A 22,728-nucleotide genomic window follows, 5' to 3' on the forward strand; every position below is an offset into this window, starting at 1 on the left:
ATTCCAAAACTCTAGTTCATTTGGTATTATTTTCTTCATGTTCTTATAGTTTTCTACTCAGCCCCTAACCTTATTCTTTATTCTTGGATAGGAAATCTAAGTTCTTGAACATAAGGTTTTTGGTAAGTATATTCTTAATGGTATAGTTCTTCCATTCTTTTCATCTCATTCTCTTTAGTATACTCACCCTTCCATTTATGATTTTTAGGAGTGTTCCAAAGTCCCAAAACTGTTCTCATATCCCGGTATTTTTGGTAAGGAAAATAGGATAGGATTTATGTGTTATATGATTTATATGTTATGATAAATGTTATCTTATGATTATGTGTTATGTAATATGCTATAATATGTATAATTATAGACTTGGGCATATGACCCGTACAACTAACAAGCCCCAATAAATTATGGGCATATGACTTGCTTAGCTAGCAAGCCCCACTAATCTAATGGGCATATGACTTGTTTAGTTTATGGGACCCCAAGTAATAATTGCCATTATAGTATGTATGTGACATATGTGTTATGATATGTTTTATGTTACATTATGAAATTTATGTATATGGTTTATGTGTTAGATTTTCCTTGCTAGGCATTAGGCTCACTCCTTTTATGTTTATATGTGCAGGAAAATAGCTTTGATGGCGGGAAAGGTTCTTGGTAGTTTGGGCATGTGTATTGAGGCGGAATGGAATCGAAGGGCTGAGAGTTCGATTCGAGGATGAAGTTTCTTTACTTATGGTTTTATGTGTATTTTTTCCGCACTTTATTATGTGATCCCTTTTAATTACAATTATGTTATGTTTTGATTTTAAAACAATGGGATCCCATATCCTACTTTAAATTTTAAGTAAGTTTAACATTTATTTTTACAAGTTTTTAATAAAGTTATGATCATTTCACTTGTAAGCTTTATTAAGGATTAGTGTCTATGGATAGTTTTCGTTAATGGTCCAAAGTCTAAAGTAGATGGGTCATTACAGTTGGTATCAGAGAAAACGGTTCCTTCGCATGAAGTTCTCCTCGATACACACACTCAAAGCTCTGAATCTGACCGCCAAGTAAGTAATTAAGTTATAGTTATTTTGCTTATGTGTATAGCTAACGATTTTAGTATTTATGTTTTCAGTTAAGTATGAACGGAGCATTAACCAATGAGGATATCCAAGCCATTGAGGCTTTTAAAAGAATAAGGGAACCAAGAAACATCGTAGGAGCAATAGAAAGAATCACTCGAAGACTGCTTTTGTTCCACAAAGAAATAGGTCACCTTCAAGAATCTAAGCAAATTATGATGAGAGCAACGGAACAATATGTATTAGTAATTAGATTGTTTAAAGATTTTCATCCTGTAATAGCAGCCTTAGAGGAAATATGGGAAACAATGGATGATGAAGATGAGTACATAAACATTCAAATTGTATTAATCTCACAATTATTATGAATGACAAATTGAAATGCTTAAACTCACGATAGATGAGTACATAAGCACTCATTTAACGTCACAACAACATAATCATATTTTCACATAATGCCAAGTATTTTAAAACAAAACATAAGGCATAAATTTCAAATAAATATAATCATGTTTACAATTAATAAATGATATAAGATCAATTTTGAGATAATAATTTTAATTTAATTTAATTGTGTGATTATGTGTCAATTAATCGTTAACATTGACCAAACCCAATATATATTTACACAATTAAGTGGGAAAATAAAAAAAGTCCAAATGGTGAGAAATTGGTCCCAAAACGACCCTGCACGCGCCCCCAAGCGCCATAAAATTTTCTTTTTTTTTTTGAAAAATAGGCCGAAAAAACGACATGTCGTTTTCTTCATGGCTGAGGAAAAATGACGTGTCGTTTCTCCTCTGTTACTCGCGACTATTTGCATAAAAACGACATGTCGTTTTCTTCAGTAATGAGAAACGACGTGTCGTTTGCAGCATCAGAAAATGGCCATTAAATCTAATAAACGACATGTTGTTTTCCATTGGCTGGGGTCGAACGACATGTCGTTTGGGGTCGTCCCTGACCTCTGAACCGGGTTAACCCGACCCAATTCGGACCCGCGACTCCGACCCTGTCGGATTTTGGCCTCCGGTACTCCATTTTTAACATTGTTTAAGGGGTTTTCATGCCCAAGCTATTACCAATGTTTCCCAAGCTCCAAAACAGCCAATAAAAGCCCAAAGAGTTCCATTTCAGATCACAATATGAAATCCATTTTCATGCTTGAAAAAACCGGATTTCTCCCATTCTTGCTTGTAATAATGCAACAAAATACTTTTACTCAATTTGTTTCAACAACCCAAGAATAATAGACCCGAAAAATGTCCGAAAAAATTCAAAATTAAAATTTTTGCATACGGGTCTCTCACAAAACCGTGGGTATGGAAAAATTTGGAGAAAAATAGAAAAAAAAATTAAATTAAATAGATATACGCCTTAAAATCAGATGACCTAGCTCTTGATACCAATTGATGAAAATTAATTGAGCATCAAATAATAATCAATAATTGATCAAGCATATTCATGCTCAATATTGCATAATGGAATCATCTTATTTAAGGCATCAAACACAATAAGATGAAAAACTTTACATACCTTTATGATCAAGTCTATGAACTATCATTCTCCATAATTATGCTCATCACAATTCACCTACCTGCACATCAAAGATCAAATAGATGCTTGGGGTGTGAATGAACACTACTCTCTTTCTCTCTTTTTCCTCTAAACACCCATTGTCTACCTTCACATAATAAAGGTGTAACCCCCTTTTATAAAACATAATGAGCTTATTGGGCCTAGATACCCAATGAGAGGATTAGTTATCCTGGCCCAATGGGCTGGCCTAAAGACATTGAGAGTGTGTCCATGGGCCCCGAGCGTGTCAGTATATTATGTCCATCCCATTATGGCCCGATGGTAATAGTATGCAATACCGATTATATAGTTATCCTTACATGTTAATCACGACACTACGTGAGCAACATATAATTATGTCAGTCCATATAAAATATTCTAACAACAACAAGTACATTATTTTCATAAATTTTAGTGGTGTATATGGATTATCATCTTAACATAAACAAGAATGATGTCATGTCTGCAAAAGGTTGAATTAGAGGTATATATATATAATATTAATATTAATAATGATTATTATTATTATGTTATTGATTAAGAGATTAACTGTTGAACCAACATTCGAAAAAAGAAAAATAAATTGATGTCAGTTTTCTAGAGTCAATAATTGTCATAGTGGTCAATCATAATCTTCAATGAAGTTTCCCTTATACGTGAGGTCTCAGCTAATAGTCAATATAATTGAAATATAATTAATGATAGTGGTGGGTCTAGTCTCTAGTGGTATCCAATTACCTTTAACTGATTGAATAAAGTTGTCATCTCTTGTTTTTGTTCTTCTTAATTTTTCATTAACATCCCACGAAATTTCACAGAAATTCTCACAAAGATTACTAAGCTTGACTTCTTTCGTTAACTTAATTTATATTTAACATTTAAGCTCAATAATACAATATTTTTTTACCTCAAATTAAACAATAATAATTCAAATAACTAACTACAATATTTTACAACAAAAAATCATACAAAAATATATAAAATCAAAATAAACCCAATAAATTCAAAATTACTTTAAAACTTAATAAATCAATTAAAAACTCAAGAATTAAGCAACAATTAATACATAAAAAGTAGTAAAATAACTCTATTTTGTAGAGTTATCACACTCCCAAACTTAATATTTTGTTAATCCTCAAGCAAAAGAAAAATTAAAAGCACAAACAATTTTTAAAAAAAATTGGTGATGTAAAATGTTTACCTCAAAAAATACATAATGGAAATAGTTCAAAGAAAATTACAAATAAAAATAAAGATTATGTAATTAATTAAAAAGTAAAAATTGTTTTCAAAATAAAAATTTTTAACATGCAAACACAAAATAAATTAAAGCTCAAGAGATAATCAAGCAAATTCTATGATTTTCAAATTTTTTTTTAGAGATTTAAAAAATTTAATGTTTAAATAAGCATTGTCCAAATATCACAATAATTCAAATAGAATAGAAAAATGTCATATAAAAAAAATCTATAATTAAACAAAACTAACTCAAAAATTAAAAGTAAAGCTTAATAATTATTTATATTTTCTAAGAACTAAGAACAATTTCAATCATAATTCTTATCATTAGAAAATGAAAATCACCAATATATTTTTTTTTTCAAACAAAACAAAGAAAATAATTTTTTTTAACATTATATAACAAATGAAAATCACATAAAAACAAAAAGAAAAACAAATAAAAAAATATTTTTTTGAATTTTACAACAAATGAAAAACATGCATAAACACAAAGAATAATACATACACACTACCCCCAAACTTAAATGAAACATTGTCCTCATTGAGTAATAAAATGGAAAAAGTTAAGAACTACTCTTGGATGAATGCTTCCTTGATTTGACTCATTTGTTTTCTTCTCTTCTTTTTGGCACGAAGTTTTCTTCTCACATTTGATCATTGTGATCATTCTGATTTAGTCAAACACGCACACACATATATATTACAACATTCAAATATACTCGAGTTCAACATGCATCGATCAGAGGATGTGGCAATCTTCCTTTACTTTTGCTTTACCGTCCTGAGCTGTGGAATGCTTGTGAAACAACTGATTCAAGAAACCTTTCATTCTTGGTTTTCTTGATTGCACCCTCTTAGCAAGTGGTTTCACTAGACGTATATCCCTGACAAGGCAACAGAAGTGGAAAGAAATAGCCCCCAAAATAAAATGCATATTAGAGAAAAGAAAAATAATCACGAACACAAAAAGTATAGTATAAACCAAAACTAACCTTGCATCCAATGCTGCAAAAAGTTGTTTCAACTCATATACCATGTCAGCCATATCACGAGATGATGAGATATTTTGCTCGAGTAAGCAAATGTGTTTTTCCAATTCCACCTAGAAAAAGATGATAGAAGGAAATAAGAAAAAAGATAAAAATACCTAATAGCAACGCATCACAATATCTTTACATGCTCATATGTGAAACAAAAACAAGTAATGTAGGTTACCTTAATTGTTTGGGCATTTGACACTACAAAAAAGGGGACTTTTGCCGGCGCAAATTTGCGCTGGCAAAAGTATGGTTTTGCGCCGGAAAAGAATCACGTCGTATCTCCGTCGCTAATTTCACTTTTTCCGACGCAAATGTAATGCGCCGGCAATTGTCTTTTTTGGCGACAAAAAAATACGCCGATAAAAATAAGGATGCGCCGGTAAAAAATTTTGTCACGATGTTGTGGAAAACACTTTTAGCAACGCAATAATGCGCCAACAAAAGTTGACTTTTTTAGTGGCGCATTTTTGCGCCGAGAAAGGTGTATATGTGAAGTTAAGATTGAAACTTTTTGCCGACGTAATTTTGTGCCGGTAAAAGTATTTTTAAAATAATAATTTTGATTAAATTACTAATATTATTTTCAATATATTAATATTAAATTAATTAATAATTTTCAATTTTAATATATTAATAATTATTTAATTTTTTAGTAATATTATTTAATTAGAAATAAAATTAAAATTAAAATTTTATAAATAAATAAATAATTACAACTATTAATATTTATTGTCTCCACCAAACATGAAAATATAAAAGTAATTTAGTAAAATAAATGTCTCATAAATTAAACTTTAAATAAATAGAAAAAAAGTTCTACAAATGAGTACTGCCCGCCTCATCATTCCCGCCCCCGTCAGCATCATCGTCCTCGTCCGAATCCTGGTCTGGTAAGTCAACAGTAAAACCAGGAGCCAATTCACCAACCTGCTTCAACAAAGCACTGAGCAGGAGATCTTGACGCCGTTGATGACTCTCAAGTTTAGTCGTATGCTTCTTTAGGTTATGATTTTCTAGCATAATGTCCTGATTTTGCTGCAAAATGGTGTCCACTTCAGGTGGCAATTGCCCGGACATTTGAGAAGTTAACGAAGATGCTGCCCTCTTTGCGCCAATTGCCTTCAACCTAGGCAACCCCCCAAACCCTTTCTTATAACGCGAGCGAGGTCCAAGGACATCCGTGACAATATCCATATCAGGCGGGAAATGACCGTCGACATTATCGCCGACACAAGAAGCAGCAGAAGATACAGGGGCCGTACTCTGCGATGCTCGACGCTCAGTCATCTCATTCTGCACAATAAAAAGCACGTATTTCGAATTCCAATATAACATTATTTGAAAACCTAACTTATAAATTTTTAATATAACAACATATAAAATATAACTTTATTATCTATCTGCCAACATCCTATCATTAATGACTGCAGACCAGTGATTGAAAAATAATGTAATTAATTTTGTTCCCGTATCAGGGAGCAAGTGGGCTAAAGTAAATTTGATCATGAAAATCTATATCTGAATCAAAATCATGAAGATGTTGTTGATATATACGGTAAGTGCAGTTAATTCCATTAATGGGGAGTTTACGTCTCCAAACATATACATCAACTATATTTGCATGTTTTTTATTCAGATATGGATTTTCATGACCAAATTTACTTTAGTCCACAAGCTCCCTGATACGGGGACAACATTAATTACATTCTTTTTTTTATCTTAGTCCACAATCATTAATCATAAAAATATTGGCACATAGATTATAAAGATTTCATTGTTAAAAATTTAATTAATAATTAATAAATAATTACTAATTGACAACAACCAATTAATAATTAATATTTATTAATTATTTACTAAACTTTTTTAAAGTTAAATGATCATAAATTAGTTAAGGTTATGCAACTTACATGTTTTTTCGCCACTGCATCACTAATCCACTTATCCTTCTTCTTGTGGAGGTGCTCGAATGTGTCGATCATGCTCGGGAGCTGGCCAGTAGATGGGTCCATCTAAAAAAGCAAATTATTTAAACATTGTGACATTTATAATATTTTCGTAAATGTAAGGATATAGGTTATTATAATTTACGTGATCATAAACATGGGCAACGATGGATTTGGAACCGTGTCCTCCTGGTATGGTCATTTTAGCTCGAGCTTCTTTATTTTTCTTCGATATACGCTTCAAAAAGAAAACAGTACTCATTAATCTAAATTGTAATTTTATAATTAAAAATTAATGTAAAATCTACGGCATACCTGGTGAGAATCAGAAGCCCAAAAATCACACAGAATTGCCCAATCAGAAGAAGTAATCGACACAAAAGGTTTTGACTTCGCTCTCTCATTGTCCACCTCTCCTCCAACATCTACCCAGTGTTTCTTCATCGTGTGGCGCCAATCAGTCAGATGTTTTTGCATTTGTCTTACCATGGCATCGTTGATTACTGGATTGTCTTCTGGATAAATGAATTTTTCCTAAAATCACAATTAAAATTGAAATTTGTTAAAATATTATGAAGATAGACAAAATATTTAATAATGAGTTATTAAAGGTTTAAAGAATGCTTACAGATAGTCTCTTTTGAATAACTTCGATATCAGCTGGTTTTACTTGTTCCCAAGCTAGTGTAGTTGGGGGTACGATGCTACGCAAATAACGAGCCATGGAATTGTTGAACCACTTGCCGTACTTTTGAATAGCTTTTCCAGTTTCTTCATCAAACTCTACTTTCAAATGACTAACTTTTTTGATGGCCAGCTCCTTCTCGATATTGGCACCGTAATAAGCTCCCCTGCCTCTCTTGGAGCCACCACCTGTCATTACTTGTTTCGGCCATTCTACATTAAAATATTCATTAATTAACTAATTCAAATTATGTATGTCTGTTGTTTTTTGTTATAAAATTAACATTTATTCATTATGGTATTTCCAAACCTACCCTATTCCGACCTAGTGGATCCCTTGGAGATAGTAAGGATTCATGTACTTCTCCTCATTTTTTTTAAATGTTTCTCAAACATTTTTAAAAAATGAGGAGCAGTACATGAATACATTGGCTATCCCCAAGGCATCCACTAGGTGCATCACTATTATTTTTTGTTATAAAATTAATATTTTATTACTTATTGTCTTTCCCAACTTACCCTATTCCGACCTAGTGGATCCCTTGGAGATAGTAAGCAGTCATGTAGTCATTCTCATTTCTTCAAGATGTTTCTCAAACATCTTGAAAAAATGAGAACCACTACATGAATACATTAATTATCCCCAAGGCATCCACTAGGTGCATCACTATTGTTTTTTGTTATTAAATTAACATTTTATTACTTATTGTCTTTCCCAACCTACCTTATTCCGACCTAGTGGATCCCTTGGAGATAGTAAGCAGACATGTGCTAATACTCATTTTTTCAAGATATTTCATCAAATATCTTGAAAAAATGAGTACCAGGACATGAATACATTGACTATCCCCAAGGCATCCACTAGGTGCATCACTATTGTTTTTTGTTATTGAATTAACATTTTATTACTCATTGTCTTTCCCAACCTACCCTATTCCGACCTAGTAGATCCCTTGCAGATAGTAAGCAGACATGTGCGACTACCCATTTTTTCAATATATTTCATCAAATATATTGAAAAAATGAGTACCAGTACATGAATACATTGACTATCCCCAAAGCATCCAATAGGTGCGTGTGTACCTATATCTGATACTATCATTCACTACACCAAACACCCATTACCATAACACATCATTATAATAGTATTTAAAAAGAGTTATTGTATATGTGAATAGTCAAAGTAAAAATAAAAAAGGGCGGTATAATTTTGGGAGCCCGCGCTTTAAGTGGTCTCTAATTATTTTTTCCTCTTTCTTTTTTAATTACAAAGCTAGAAAAATTTCTGGAAACATAATATTGTTCGACTCCTCCGCCTACAGTGTCTCCGAAGTCTCCGAAGTCCTCCGTCTGCAACATTTGGGTCTTCGGTCGGCTCCATCTTCGACATTTCCAATCTTCTACAGATTATTGTTTGTGGTATTATTTCCAATCTGCTTTTTATCAATTTGATTCTAACAGCTTGTGTTTGTGGTATTGTTTCATAAAACCTAACCCGCATATGTTGAGCTAACTTCTCTCATTTTTATTCATCTTTCTCTTACTGGGTCTGAATCGAAAAATACAGAGCTTTCATATTCTATTCAGCTATTTTGGGATTCTTTCTTCCACAAGAAAAAGGTAACACAACCACGTATCTTTTGTTATTTTTTTCTTCTATACTTGTTATTGTCTTTTGGGATTCTGTTTTTCTTTGCTTTATGAGGATTTTTGTTATTGTGGTTCTGATTTGTTTTTAAACAATAAGGCAAGGTAACAACAGAAGCAGTCCCACCAAATGAGCTCAAAAACTGCTAAACAAACACCAATAACAATAAACAAAGGATAGATTTAAAGTTTCACAAAAAATACCACAAAGCAGCAATTGCCGGGAAGTAATACTTTTAGCCTCTTATAGTATTATTAAGAGTATTACTGTTACATTTAAATTTTGGCTTTGAACAGGCACAATTTACTAGCTTAGCTCTCAAGTACACGATACCACACCACACCTAGTTTGAGCAATAGGATTTTGTGGCATTATTGAAGAATTCCAATCAACCAAATACACTCTGGTTTGAAATGCACATAATTGACCAATTAGTGGTGCATTTATTTCAAAAACTTAGTTGCATTCTACCTAGGAGGAAAACCCAATATTCTTAGTTGTAGAGAAATACAGAAATGGGTAGGTAGGTAATGATATAATCTCTTACCATTCATTTAAGGGAGCTGGCAGAGCATCAGAGAAATCAATCGGCTGAATTCTCCTTGCTTGCTGTGAATTCTCTAGAGAAGTAAAAGGCCAAGTTTTTTTTTTTCAATTATGGTTTGGATAGTCTATTTTAATTTTTTTTTAAATCACAACAAATATTTTATTATATTTAAGTTAATTTTATTAATTAGACCAAGGATAAAATATGTAATCTAAGTATTTTTTTAAAAAAAAATTAAAACTGAAAACAACTTCCCTTTTTTATTCAAAAGATCTTTATGAAGAAGTTAATGGACATTTACTTCCTCATAGAGATTTAAAATTCATAAAACACTTTTGAAAATTCATCCAAACACACTTAAAAAAGTAACATTTAGGCTTTGGAAAAGTTTCAAAGCCATGTCAAATAGGCCCTCTGAATGATTTGTTTAAGACCTATGAATGTCGGGCTATGTGGTTATGTTCATAGTTCAATTGCTCATGTGTTAATATGTAGGTTCAAAGACAAATAATAAAGAAAATGTACTATTTGTTTTAAATGGGCTTGGTGATTGGCTAATTTATTTCTGTCATTGATTTGATATCATTGACAGTTATAGGACTCTTTTGGATTATAATTTAACTTTATTTTCTGATTAGTTTTGTTTTATGATAAAAAAATGCAAGGTTGCTCAATGCTGTTGCAAGTGGTTCTCCTGATGTTATACGGTTCCTTACAATTATGGCAATATGTAATACAATAATACCAGTACAGAGGTGATTTTGCTTCTATATGTATTTTTTTTTTTCTGTTTTTTATGGTTTTACAATCTTTTGATTTTCCCATAGATTAAGAAGATTACCATTTATTGTGATAGCATGTAGGAGATATGGAAGACAAAATAAATGCAATTATATACGGATTTTGATCTTTGCATATTTCTTTTGCTGTTTGTAGCAAAAGTGGTGCTATCATGTACAAGGCGCAGTCCCAGGATGAGGATGCACTTGTCCAAGCTGTTGCTCAGTTCCATATGGTTTTCTTCAATAAAAGTGGAAATATTCTTGGTACGCTGGTTTGTTCTTTACTATTTGGATATTCTGTTTTGATCTAAGGTTTGGCTATTTGATATTGATCAATATATTACAGAGATCACGTTCAATGCTTCTACACTTCGGGTTTTATTTCACTTTTATAAGTGATGATGCATTTCTCTCTCTCTCTTCAGGGTGTGATTGAGTGCCCTGTTCCTGACAAAGACATTAGAAGATTTGATGCAAATTTACGGTTGTTTCCTCCTTTTATTGATAACGATCTGTGCCCATTAACCATTAAAAACACAATTCTTCAGTCATGTTACTTGCGGAATACCGAATGGGCATGTGGAGTAGCTGTTTATACAGGCAAGTTTGTTTATTCTAGTTGTCAAGGCCATATTTTAATGCATACCTCTTTGTTCATGCATGCACATATTTGTTTTGTTTTGAAGCAATAAGAAAAGGGAAGTTCTCATAAATGGTAAATGACCTTATGCAGTATATGAAAAAAATTATGAATAAAGTATGAAAATTTGTACTTTAATCATGACATATGCTGGTGAAGTCGACAACTTTTATATTAATTATCAACATCAATATGCCAAGGGAAATATCTTAGTACCTCCCAAACTTGCTATTGTATCTTAAGAAATAATAATTGATAAAACTTGTATTTCTGATTAATGGGAATAGCACAAATTTAAGTGAGTCATGCTTCTTCTTCTTCTCTCTCTCTTTCTCTATCTATCTATCTATCTATCTATCTATATATATATATATATATATGTCTCTCTTTAAAGGCTGTCATGTGGTTGATGGCTTTAGTGCCTACAAATTTTGTACCTTCTCTGCAATCTGACCAATTTCAGTTATGGAAGTTTCCAGAGGATTGATGCACCCAGCTGTATTTTCTTTCCTTTTGGATTTTGGATTATGGATTTTGTGTCTATTTTTATATTTTTCTTTCCTTTTTTGTGATGCAAACCAAGTGTGTGTGAAAATGCCTCAATGGACTAAGATTGTGAAATTTAGTGAATGATTCTTCTATAGGCTAATGTAGTTGTTGCTTATTGTTCTCTAGGCCTTTTTTTTATTTCAGTTTTAAATTTGGAAGTATATATTATGGAATGACCTAAATAGTTGATTCTTTGAAGATGAATTTTTTAGATAATATTTTTAAACATTTTATTCCTAAAGATGATATGAATCTTAATTTTTATTTTGTTGCTCCTTAATGGTATCCATTTCTTCCTTCATGGATTTTATAATGCTCCCTGATGGTTGAAGGAACTGTCCAAGAATCCTTTACCTGATTTTTATGCGAGTCTTTGTGTCATTCACTTGTCAGTTACAAGTTTTAACTGCAGGTATAACATAATTTTTTGTTTCATATCTAAACAATACCCACAGTAGTAGGATTTACGGAAGCTTAGTTATCAAAAACAGACCAAAAAAAGTGGAGTATATTATTTTAGTGTCTCTGAATACATACGGCTCATAGCAAGTGTTGTATTCACAAGATGTTTGGAAGTTATTTTGTGTACAGTTTTTATTAACCCGATTTCCACCACTATGGTACCATGATTGATTTTTGCCTGCTACCTCTGTGTGAAGGTTGCTCATGAATTCATTCAATCCATAGCTGGAAAGAAGCCTGAAAATTTTAAGATTGTTGTTTCTTCTCATAATTATCAAAATACCCCATCTATGGAGGATCTTGGTAATCTTGTTGCAAAAATACAAGCAACTGGAGCTGACATAGTGAAGTTTGGAACATCTGCCTTAGATATAACTGATGCGGCACGTGTTTTCCAGATAACTGTGCATTCTCAGGTATCCCAAATTCAAGCTTCTCTCTAGTTTCTTGTTTCTGTAAATCCAGAAACATTAGTCAATATTGTGTGTTTATGACAGATGCTACGACTTTATAGCAATTTATGACTGCATTTTAATCATAAGTTACAGTTCCTCTGTACACTAGATGTGTGTATGACTAGTGCAAGAAGCATATATTCCAAATTAATACCTGTTAGCAGTTCTATACAAGTTATGAGTGGACATCGAGTCTGTTTTCTTCTTATTGAGGAATATCTTTATCCAATCAAGTTATTTGGTGGCTGGAACGTTAGCTAGTATGGTAATTTGGTTAGAAAACATAGCTTCCATCAATCAATTGACCTTAGTTTATGTCTAAAAGTTTTGGATAGGAGTATATAATTTTAAAGTTTCCTCTCTTTTCCCATTTCTAGGAAATTTTCTGTTTAGTATTAATGCTGGCTTTTGTACCTCTTATTTTCATCTTCTTTATATGATGTGAACACATTAATTTACTAACTGGAAATTCAGGTTCCAATAATAGCACTGGTTATGAGCTTCTACATTTATACAATTTCAGACAGATAGGGCCCGACACAAAAGGGTTTGGTGTTATTGGAAAGCCAGTTGGCCAAAGCAAATCACCAATTTTGTATAATGAGGCCTTCAAGTCAGTTGGTTTTAATGGAGTTTATCTGCATTTGTTGGTAGATGACATTGCAAATTTTCTCCAAACTTACTTGTCTGCAGATTTTGCGGGATTCAGGTTCAGTTTTTTTCTTTTTAATATTAAAGTATTTTGTTAACAAAACTTGTTCTAACTCTCGTTAAACAAAGCCCATACTTCTGGAATTTTCGTATGACCACTAATAAGCATTGATATTATAAATATGTATATTTATATATAACTTGTGTTGTATGGGAGAGATGTATTTGAAAAAAAAATTTGTGTAGTTGGAAGTGAAATTTTGATGGCATGCTTGTATTAAAATTAATTCTGTCAAATACAGTGTCACCATTCCTCACAAGGAAGCTGCACTCACGTGCTGTGATGAGGTTGATCCAGTTGCCAAGGTAATTGGCAAATCATTCATGTTATGTGTTGTCTGACCGTATAATTTGTAGTATGACTGAATTTCTAATCTTTTATTGTTCAGTGTATTCTATTTTTATTTTCAAGATTTTCTCATATGTGAATGGTTTATCTCTTGATACCATACAAGTCAATAGGAGCTGTTAATTGCATTATAAGGAGACAAAGTGATGGGAAGTTATTGGGATTCAATACAGACTATATTGGTGCCATTTCTTCCATTGAAGATGGATTACGAGGTTTATTTTTTTAACTGCGATATATTTTTTCTTGGCATCAATTGTTGTATCTGTAAGCCTTTCCTGTTTGTTTCTCCTTCATGCATACAGGTTCGCTTAATGCTAGCAGTATGACTGGCTCACCTTTAGCTGGTAAATTGTTCGTTGTCATTGGTGCTGGTGGTGCTGGCAAGGCGCTTGCATGTGGTGCTAAAGAGAAGGGAGCAAGGGTTGTGATTGCCAATCGTACCTATGGTTCTCTTCTATCTTTGTTATCTTTCTTGTTGTTGTTTTTTAACTGACTTTGCTACTCTGATTTTATGTTGACATAGCTCCATGAATATTATGATCTACTTTTTCAATCAAATTTTCTTTTTTATTCTTCTGCTTGTGTCTCTTGTTAGTAATATATTGATTTTTTTGTTTAGAAGGCCTGCTAGTTATTCTCCTTGATAGTGAATGCCAGTTTACCAGTTTAAAAAATAGGATTCCTCTGGTTTTGTTTACATGTTTTCTTAATGATCTAAAGTCATAGTTCGTGGTCATATCTAAGCTTATGCTTTCTACATATACTCATGTGAAGTGATCTCGTGTTTGTCATTTATTCTTTTAAATTTCTGTTGAGAGTTTAGCTGTGGAATAAAAGAGACATTGGTAACTATGCTCTCTCTGATATATTTTACTTGGAATTTCTGAAATAAGAATAATGTTGTTGCAGGTATTGAGACATAAAAAGGGAAAGTACGGGGTTGGTGTCATATGCAACGGTGGCGGGGGAGCTTCTTCACTTGTTCTTGAGCTCATGTAAGACCTGTAATTGTTTTTGAGCTTATCTTGATTGAATTCTCCTGATCGGCTAGCCAGCTTACAAATAAAGCTAATTGGCTAACCCAATTGTACTCATCACTTGGTTCATTTTCAATAATTAGAATCAATTTCTCATCATGATTCATATCAATAGAATAGCAAAACTTGTTGCTTATTCTTGCATTGTTGAGAGGAAATGATATTATATTATCATGGGTTTAGCTTAGACTACATATATTCAATAGGACTCAGCTTTACCAAACTAGCAAATGCTAATCTATTTTGTGCGACTTCAGTCAATTGTTTCTTTTGCTCACCTGTCATAACTTGATGAAACCAAAAAAGAAAAAACTGCTAGTATTTCCTTTATATCTTATGTGGAGACTTGGAAATTATGGTTTTTGACACTCTTAAGTCAAATACTCATTTCCGAGTAGTTTCGAAGTAGAATGGTTTTTGTTTGCTTTGGTGTAGTTGTGAATCCATTATTTTGTATGTGGTGTCCTTTCTTGGATATAATTTCCATAGCATTTTTCTTGAAGTAATTTGTGATGCTAGATAATAACAATAAAATATTTTTTTGTTTATTTTGCAGATGTGACAAGCGAAGTATAAAAGGATACTTAAGACTCCTTGAAAGTAGTAACTTTGTTTATTTATTTGTGTTGAAAGTAGTAACTTTTAGACTCCGTGAATACTTAAAGAATATTTTGTTGTTGATGACAGTGTTGAATGTTTTAAACTAAATTGTGGATTGTTAATTCAATGTAGAATGTTCTTACTTTTTGTTATTTGAAAGTCAAGTTCATTTGATGATGCTAGTATATATTAGAAAGTTAATTTTAATTATATAAAAAAAATTAAAATATAATAGAATAAATTAGTGTAATATAAATAAATATATAATGAGAATTTAAATATATCTAAATATAACAATAATACGAAAATTGAGTTATAATATATATTACAATAACACTTTTTATGCAAAGAATTATGTTATGGAAACTTCATTATATAACACAAATAATGTGTTATACTAAAGTGTAGTATAACACAAAAAAAGTGTTATAGTAAAGTGTAGTATAACACAAAAAAAGTGTTATACTAAAGTGTAGTATAACACAAAAAAAGTGTTATACTAAAGTGTAGTATAACACAAAAAAAGTGTTATAGTATCGACTATAAATAACATAATTCAACACTTATCTATATATTAAAATAACACAGAAATTGTGTTATCGTTGACAGTACAATAACACATTTGTATAACACTGATAAAGTGTTATGGTAAGTACTCTGACCTACGATAACACAGTCTATCTTAACACATCAGAAAGTGTTATCGTAGGTTTTGATAACACATTTTTGGTGTTATTAAAAGCATTTTTTCTTGTAGTGATTAATTAATGATAATAAATAAAGTTTTCATTGAATTAAATAAAAAGTTACATACACTTGTTTAAATTACATATCACTGTCCTCATCATCACTAACTACAACATCATTACGAACATCACTATCACTATCAACTAGAACATTATCGTCATCCTCATCGTCTTCATACTCGGCCAACGTGTCGTCTTCAAATTCAACTTCATCATCGACAACAAATTCATCTGAACCTTTGCCAACCAAATCATCGACGTTGTGCACTTTAGTGGCATTGACATCAACCCGATCACACTGAAGATTATCAAAAATTGGAAGTACTACCCACAACTGAAATGAAGAAGAATTAACTTCTTGCAATATTGGTATATCATTTGTGGTCTCAGTATCATCAACATCAGAATTTGAGAAATCCCATACATTCCTTGGAATGTATTCATTAGAGAGGTGATGAGATTTCTTCTGCTCTCTTGGAAGCAATTGAGGACTCAAAGCTTTCTGTCATTGTATTCTCGGAAAATTATGCATCTTCTAGTTGGTGTTTGGATGAACTGGTTCATATTCTAAGGTATAAAAAAAGAGATAAGCAGATTGTAGTGCCAATATTTTATCATGTGAACCCATGTCATGTTAGAAAACAAACTGGGAGTTTTGGAGTTGTCTTTCGTGAACTTGAACAACGCTTTAAGAGCAACTCTGATGGATTGACTCAATGGAGGACCGTTTTGATATCTACAATAAGTAAAATGATAGGTAAGCATTATATATATATAGTATACACTATCGATCTTCTTTTTGACTGCCCATGCTCTGTGTAGCTTTGTCTCTAATATATGTACGAATAATTTTCTTTTATTTGTTGAAAATAAATTTAAAAAATGAATATTGAAAATGTATACTTGTATTTTTAAGGATACGTCGATGGTTCAGTTGAAGAACGCTGCAGGAGTCATGAGTCTGATAGATTGAGTCAATGGAGGACTGCTTTAACATCTGCAGCTAATCTTTCTGGCTGGGATGCACCCCCAACAGGGTAATAACTTTTTTATTTGTTTATTTTACTTATTATTAAGATTTAAATGTTATAACAATTTCCCCTGTTTCTGTTTATAAAATGGAGCAATTAATGAAATTTCCGCAAAAATAAAATGCCAATAGTTTATTAACTACTTATAACAAGTACAAAAAAACCATCATAAAGTAGTCCATTAGCTCATTTCATCTTGTATTTTCTAAGGCAAAAACTTACTTATTTAAACCCTTAATAATATATATTTTTTTGGTAAATCAGAAAAGTGTATATATACTTCAACTGTTTTTACAAACTATTTAGCACCAAAAAAGGCCTGGTTAAGGCCTATGCAATCTCAATTACAAGTGAGCAAACCAATCTTTTTCTATATGTGATATCTTCCTAGGCATAATCCCAGCTATCCTATATTTAACTTCAGCTTTAATATGTTGTATAGTTAGTTCCCCCCGTTTGCTTCTATGATATGCCACAAGCTTTTATTTCTATTAGACCATATCTGGTAAACCATAGGAGCAAGGGCTACTGCGAAAACATTCTTCTAAAATCTGCCGTATCTGCTGCAAGTAAGGCCTCTTATCAAACATTTTATAGTGATGTAGCTGGAGTGTTCATTGTAACCAAGTTTTGATTCCTTGTAACACCCTGCTACTAAACAAACACTCAAAATATAAATGCGAAATATTTTCTATATCAGCACCACAGATATCACAATTTGCAACATTGCAAATATTATATTTCAACAACCTCTCTCTTGTTTGCAACCTATCCACCATAGCTAACCAAAAGATAAATTTATGTCTAGGAATAGCTAGCCGATTCCAAACCACAATCTGCCAATACACTGATTCTTGAACTGGAGAAAGCACCTTATAACCCTGCTTAATCTGACAGATCTCAGATGTAAATCTTTGAATATCAATGAGCCCTTTGAACCTATCTTTGACTGCTACAATTTGTTTCCAATACTAGCTACTGGACACCGAAGCTTTATAACTCCACCAATCTTCTTCACCCAAATACACATTGTAAATCCATTTTATCCAAAGATTATCTTGCTTTGTTGCCACATCCCATATGTATTTCCCTATTGCTGCCATATTCCACTGAATGACATTCCGAAAGCCAAGGCCGCCCTCTTTTTTCGGTTTGCAAAGTGATTCCCATGCTACATACCCCGGCCCAAGGTATTCGGATTCTCCTTTCCACAAGTAAGCTCTACCAATAGAGTTCACTTTTTGAAGAACTTTCTTAGGTAGGATCATAATTTGGGACCAGTAGGAATGAATAGTGATCAAAACCGAATTGATTAGAGTAATTCGACCAGCAAAAGATAAGTTCCTTGAACTCCATGATCTGATTCTAAACACCATTTTTTCCAACAACTAATCACACCCAGCCACTAATTTTTTTTTTTTGCACAAATTGGAATACCAAGATATCGAAAAGGCAAGTCATGTTTGCAAAAACCAGAGATATGTATCACTCTTTGAACTTCCCCCGAATCCATTCCACAACAGAATATTGCAGACTTGGATTCATTCGGCTGCAAACTTGATGTTTGAGAGAAAAGTTTAAGACCTTGTAGTATGAGGTAGATAGATTTGAAATCACCATGACAGAATAATAAAACATCATCTGCAAAACAGAGATGATTTAATTCAAGAGTAGAGCATATGTCATGGAAAATGAAGCCTTCTTTCTTCCCTACTTTCCCCATGATTCGAGACAAATAATCCATTCCCAGAACAAACAACAAAGGGGACATTGGGTCTCCTTGGCACAAACCTCTTTTCGCTTCAAAGTACCCAACCATAGATCCATTAAACATTAGAGAGAACCGGGGTGTACGCACACATATCATAATAAGATGAATGAATCTATCTGGGAACTTGAAGGCTCTCAACATCTCCTCAATGAAGTCCCACTCTATTGTGTCATATGCCTTCCTCAGACCTAGTTTAATCATACATTTGGGTCTTGTACTCTTTCTTCCATAATGGTGGCACACCATTATATTATGAGCGATATATCTCCCTTGTATAAAACCCCCTGATTAGAAGCTATGAGCTTTGGAAGAATTAATCTCAGTCGTGAAGAAATTATTTATTTGTTGTTATATGTAATTAACACAAACAAAGTTTTAATCATATAATATGCTAGAGACACTTTGCTTCACACCTAGCATATCCAACTGATAAAATTTTATTCGTTTTTGGTTGTATTATTCTAGGTGTGATGAATCTGAATTAATTGATAAAATTGTTAATGACATTTTGAAGAAATTGAATTTTGTGTCATCAAGTATTGAAGTTTTGAATGATCTAGTTGGCATGGAGAGACGAATTGAAAATCTTGAATCATTGTTTCAGACCAAGTCATCGTTAGATGCCCAAATTGTAGGAATTTTGGCAATGGATGGCATGGGCAAGACAACTCTAGCACATGCCCTATTTACTCGAATTTACAATAGGTTCGAAGGTCATTGCTTTCTTGAAAATGCCAGGGAAGAATGGAAACATAATAGGCTCAAATTAAGGGAAACGCTTTATGCTGAGTTATTGGAGGAACGCCATCAAGATATAGTCAACATGTTTGCGAAGGAAAGACTTTCTCGTAAAAAGGTACTCATTGTTCTTGATGATCTATCTGATGTAGAGCAATTTGAGTATTTAGTTGGAGATCGTAATTGGTTAAGGCATGGAAGTAGAGTAATTATAACAACTAGAAATAAGCAAATGCTTAATAATATTGGGGTTGATTGGATCTACATGGCAGAGCAACTAGATGATGATGAAGCTCTTCAACTCTTTAGTTTGAAAGCATTCCAAAGAGATTCTCCACCAAAGAAATACATGGACTTGTCGAAAGAAGTAGTGAATTATGCCGCAGGCATGCCCTTGGCTCTAAAAGTTTTAGGTTCTCACTTGAATTCAAAGAGCGAAGAAGAGTGGAAAAGTGCATTAGTCAAGTTAAAACAGTTTCTTGATGGAAAGATTCAGGGTATATTGAAAATGAGTTATGATGGACTTGATTATCATGAGCGAGATGCGTTTCTTGACATTGCCTGTTTTTTTAAAGGAAATAGAATAGCGTTTGTGGAAGAAATTTTGGGTGGTTGTGGATTTAAGGATACCATAAGAAATCTCATTAATAACTCTCTCATTAGTATCACACATGAGAATAAGGTATGGATGCATAATTTGGTGCAACAAATGGGGTGGGAAATTGTTCGTCAAAAAAATCCTAAAAAGCTTGGAAAGCGCAGTAGGTTGTGGATTACCAATGAAGTATGTCATGTTTTGCTACGTGATTTAGTAAGTACTAATTAATGTTTTATTCTATTATTATATATTCTTATTGTTGTTGATGTAAGAGTAAATATATATATATATATATGGGAATTCTCTTATACGGGTTTCACTTAAAGCTCTATCGGTGGGGCTCTCAGTGTTCTCGACTCGTGAACCGTTTTTGACGCGATTTATTTTATGACCGTGTATATTGTAGCTATTTAGAGCATCCTGCAAATTTTCAGAAAATTTCGAATAGTTTACAGTACCAAAAACTAAGTTCAAATATGTTGTTGCACGCGTGACTAATTTTTTTATGCGTGTGGAAAATAACATGTTTGAACCTAGTTTTCGGTACTGTAAACTATTTAGAATTTTCTAAAAATTTGCAGGATGCTCTAAACACTACAATATACACGGTCATTAAAAAAATCACGTTGAAAACTGTTCACGGGTCGAGAAACACTGAGAGCCCCACCAGTAGGGCTTAAAGTGAAGTCCCTATAGAAGAATTGTCATATATATATATATATATTACAAAGTATTAAGTTGTGTAATCTATTGTCATATTGCTTGTCAATTTTCAGGGTACTTCATCAATTGAAGGATTATCACTTAACACATCTCACATGAAGTATGATATGGACATAAAACCTACCGCTTTCAATAAGATGTACAATCTAAGATTGCTTAGAATTAGTGTATGCATGGGGAACTACAAATTAAGTGTTTCTGGAGGTCTTGATTTTCTTCCAGATGCGCTTAGATATCTCGAGTGGGCTCAGTATCCATTGAAATCCTTGCCATCAAGTTTCATTCCACATAATCTTGTAAACCTCGATATGCCCCTAGGCCAGTTTGAGCATCTTTGGAATGGACTACAGGTATATGTAGTGTAAATGATATATTTTGTTAATAAATAATGTTTAGGTATAATAATTACAAGAACATATTTTTTTTTCTTAATTTCTTTTTTTTTTTTCCTACAGCATGTGGAGAGCTTACAGTATGTGAGTCTTTGTTTCTCAAAGAAGCTATCTAATATACCAAATTTGAGCAGGGCTAATCTTAAGTGTGCAGATTTTGAAGGTTGTACAAGTTTGGTTGAGGTTCCTTCATTGAGGTTTCAACAAATTAATGAAAAAAATTCTATTAAGATAATTAGGAACCAAATTACATCAAATGTCTAGAGCAAAAGAGAAGACTTGTTAAGATATGGGCCATTGCAGGGTCTCAAAGTCCACGACTACTCTTTGAATCTTAATGGATGTTCTAATTTCAAAACTCTTTCCCATTTGTCTGGAGGTATTGAATATATATATTTACGCTCGACTGAAACAGAAGAACTTCACCATTCAATTTGGAGTCTTGGACATCTAGCTTTATTGGATCTCAACAATTGTAAAAACCTCAAGAACCTACCAGAAGACATTTGTAACTTGGAGTGCATGAAGGAGCTAAACCTAGGTGGCTGCGTGTGTATCAACATGTTTCCAAAGCTTCCGAGGAACATAGTGAGAGTAGATTTGAGTGGAACAGCAATAGAACAAGTCCCATCATCATCATTCGATTACTGTACAAGTCTTGAGGTTTTGTGTCTGAAAGATTGCACAAGGCTTGAATATGTTTCAACAGCTATTAGCAAGTTAAAATTGCTCAATCATCTTGACCTTTCTTATTGCTCCAAACTAAAGTGCTTCCCAAACATCACGGAGCCTATGGAACATTTGGTGCATCTTCATTTGGATGGCTCGGGGATTGAGGAGATACAATACTGGTCGATTAGAACTTTTATTGGGCTTCGCATGCTAAATTTGAGGCAATGCAAAAATCTTAAATCTCTTCCAATAGGTATTTTTTGTACAAGCCACCTTGAGGTTCTCTACCTACCAGAGCGTTTAGAATTGGAGAGTTCAACATTTCAGAGATTTGAGTATGAATACTACCGTGATGCTTATAAAACAGCTAAAAATTCCATCTTAAATCAAGTATGTTCGCACAAACTTTCATTTTAAATTATTTGACTAGATTTCTTAATTGAAATTCTCTTGTTCATGTTGTATGCAGCAGGAAACAGCTTACTCTGAAGAGGGTTCTATTCTTTTTGGCGATAAAATACCATTTTGGTTCACACAACAGTCTGAAGGATCATCTATAGGCTTTAAGTTTTCATCAAATTTGCTCGAAATTGACTCAATAACGCTAGCTTTATGTATGGTGGTTAACTTTGAAGAGTTGTATATTTCATGAGACGAGCCACATTATTCGTTGTGAATGCCATTTCATCAAATGTGATAACACAATTCGGA

The 22,728-nt window shown here is 32.7% G+C and overlaps 3 protein-coding genes across 3 annotated transcripts; 2 read left to right on the forward strand and 1 right to left on the reverse strand.

The window, feature by feature from the left end:
- Nucleotides 1-4,632: 4,632 nt before the first annotated feature.
- On the reverse strand, nt 4,633-7,407 carry LOC133783634 (uncharacterized). Its single transcript, XM_062223281.1, has 5 exons — nt 7,195-7,407; nt 7,025-7,117; nt 6,844-6,945; nt 4,886-4,995; nt 4,633-4,777 (listed from the first exon to the last, which is right to left on the reverse strand). Exons 1-5 carry the CDS (start codon nt 7,366-7,368, stop codon nt 4,633-4,635), a joined length of 624 nt encoding a protein of 207 aa, XP_062079265.1. The 5' UTR covers nt 7,369-7,407.
- Nucleotides 7,408-10,478: 3,071 nt separating this feature from the next.
- On the forward strand, nt 10,479-14,770 carry LOC133783635 (bifunctional 3-dehydroquinate dehydratase/shikimate dehydrogenase, chloroplastic-like). The gene is made up of 9 exons (XM_062223282.1): nt 10,479-10,513; nt 10,695-10,812; nt 10,966-11,140; nt 12,363-12,607; nt 13,024-13,033; nt 13,121-13,355; nt 13,600-13,663; nt 13,813-13,921; nt 14,012-14,770. Exons 1-9 carry the CDS (start codon nt 10,479-10,481, stop codon nt 14,200-14,202), a joined length of 1,182 nt encoding a protein of 393 aa, XP_062079266.1. The 3' UTR covers nt 14,203-14,770.
- LOC133783636 (disease resistance protein RPV1-like) lies at nt 14,607-22,388 on the forward strand. Its single transcript, XM_062223283.1, has 8 exons — nt 14,607-14,618; nt 16,540-16,849; nt 17,009-17,129; nt 19,360-20,443; nt 21,007-21,303; nt 21,409-21,528; nt 21,610-22,238; nt 22,385-22,388. Exons 1-8 carry the CDS (start codon nt 14,607-14,609, stop codon nt 22,386-22,388), a joined length of 2,577 nt encoding a protein of 858 aa, XP_062079267.1.
- The last annotated feature ends 340 nt before the right edge of the window (nt 22,389-22,728 follow it).

The sequence above is a fragment of the Humulus lupulus genome, chromosome 6, assembly GCF_963169125.1.
Source record: "Humulus lupulus chromosome 6, drHumLupu1.1, whole genome shotgun sequence".
NCBI lineage: Eukaryota > Viridiplantae > Streptophyta > Magnoliopsida > Rosales > Cannabaceae > Humulus > Humulus lupulus.

What these genes read in the sequence shown, in the direction of transcription:
- LOC133783635 (XM_062223282.1), top strand. Translation starts at nt 10,479, where the DNA reads ATGGCAATATGTAATACAATAATACCAGTACAGAG. An exon ending in ACAATAATACCAGTACAGAG is followed by an intron (nt 10,514 to 10,694) that starts GTGATTTTGCTT and finishes TGCTGTTTGTAG; the next exon opens with CAAAAGTGGTGCTATCATGT. An exon ending in GAAATATTCTTGGTACGCTG is followed by an intron (nt 10,813 to 10,965) that starts GTTTGTTCTTTA and finishes CTCTCTCTTCAG; the next exon opens with GGTGTGATTGAGTGCCCTGT.
- LOC133783634 (XM_062223281.1), bottom strand. Translation starts at nt 7,368, where the DNA reads ATGGTAAGACAAATGCAAAAACATCTGACTGATTGGCGCCACACGATG. An exon ending in TTGCCCATGTTTATGATCAC is followed by an intron (nt 6,946 to 7,024) that starts GTAAATTATAAT and finishes TTGCTTTTTTAG; the next exon opens with ATGGACCCATCTACTGGCCA. An exon ending in ATGCAGTGGCGAAAAAACAT is followed by an intron (nt 4,996 to 6,843) that starts GTAAGTTGCATA and finishes ATCTTTTTCTAG; the next exon opens with GTGGAATTGGAAAAACACAT.
- LOC133783636 (XM_062223283.1), top strand. An exon ending in TACAATAAGTAAAATGATAG is followed by an intron (nt 16,850 to 17,008) that starts GTAAGCATTATA and finishes TGTATTTTTAAG; the next exon opens with GATACGTCGATGGTTCAGTT. An exon ending in ATCTTTGGAATGGACTACAG is followed by an intron (nt 21,304 to 21,408) that starts GTATATGTAGTG and finishes TTTTTCCTACAG; the next exon opens with CATGTGGAGAGCTTACAGTA.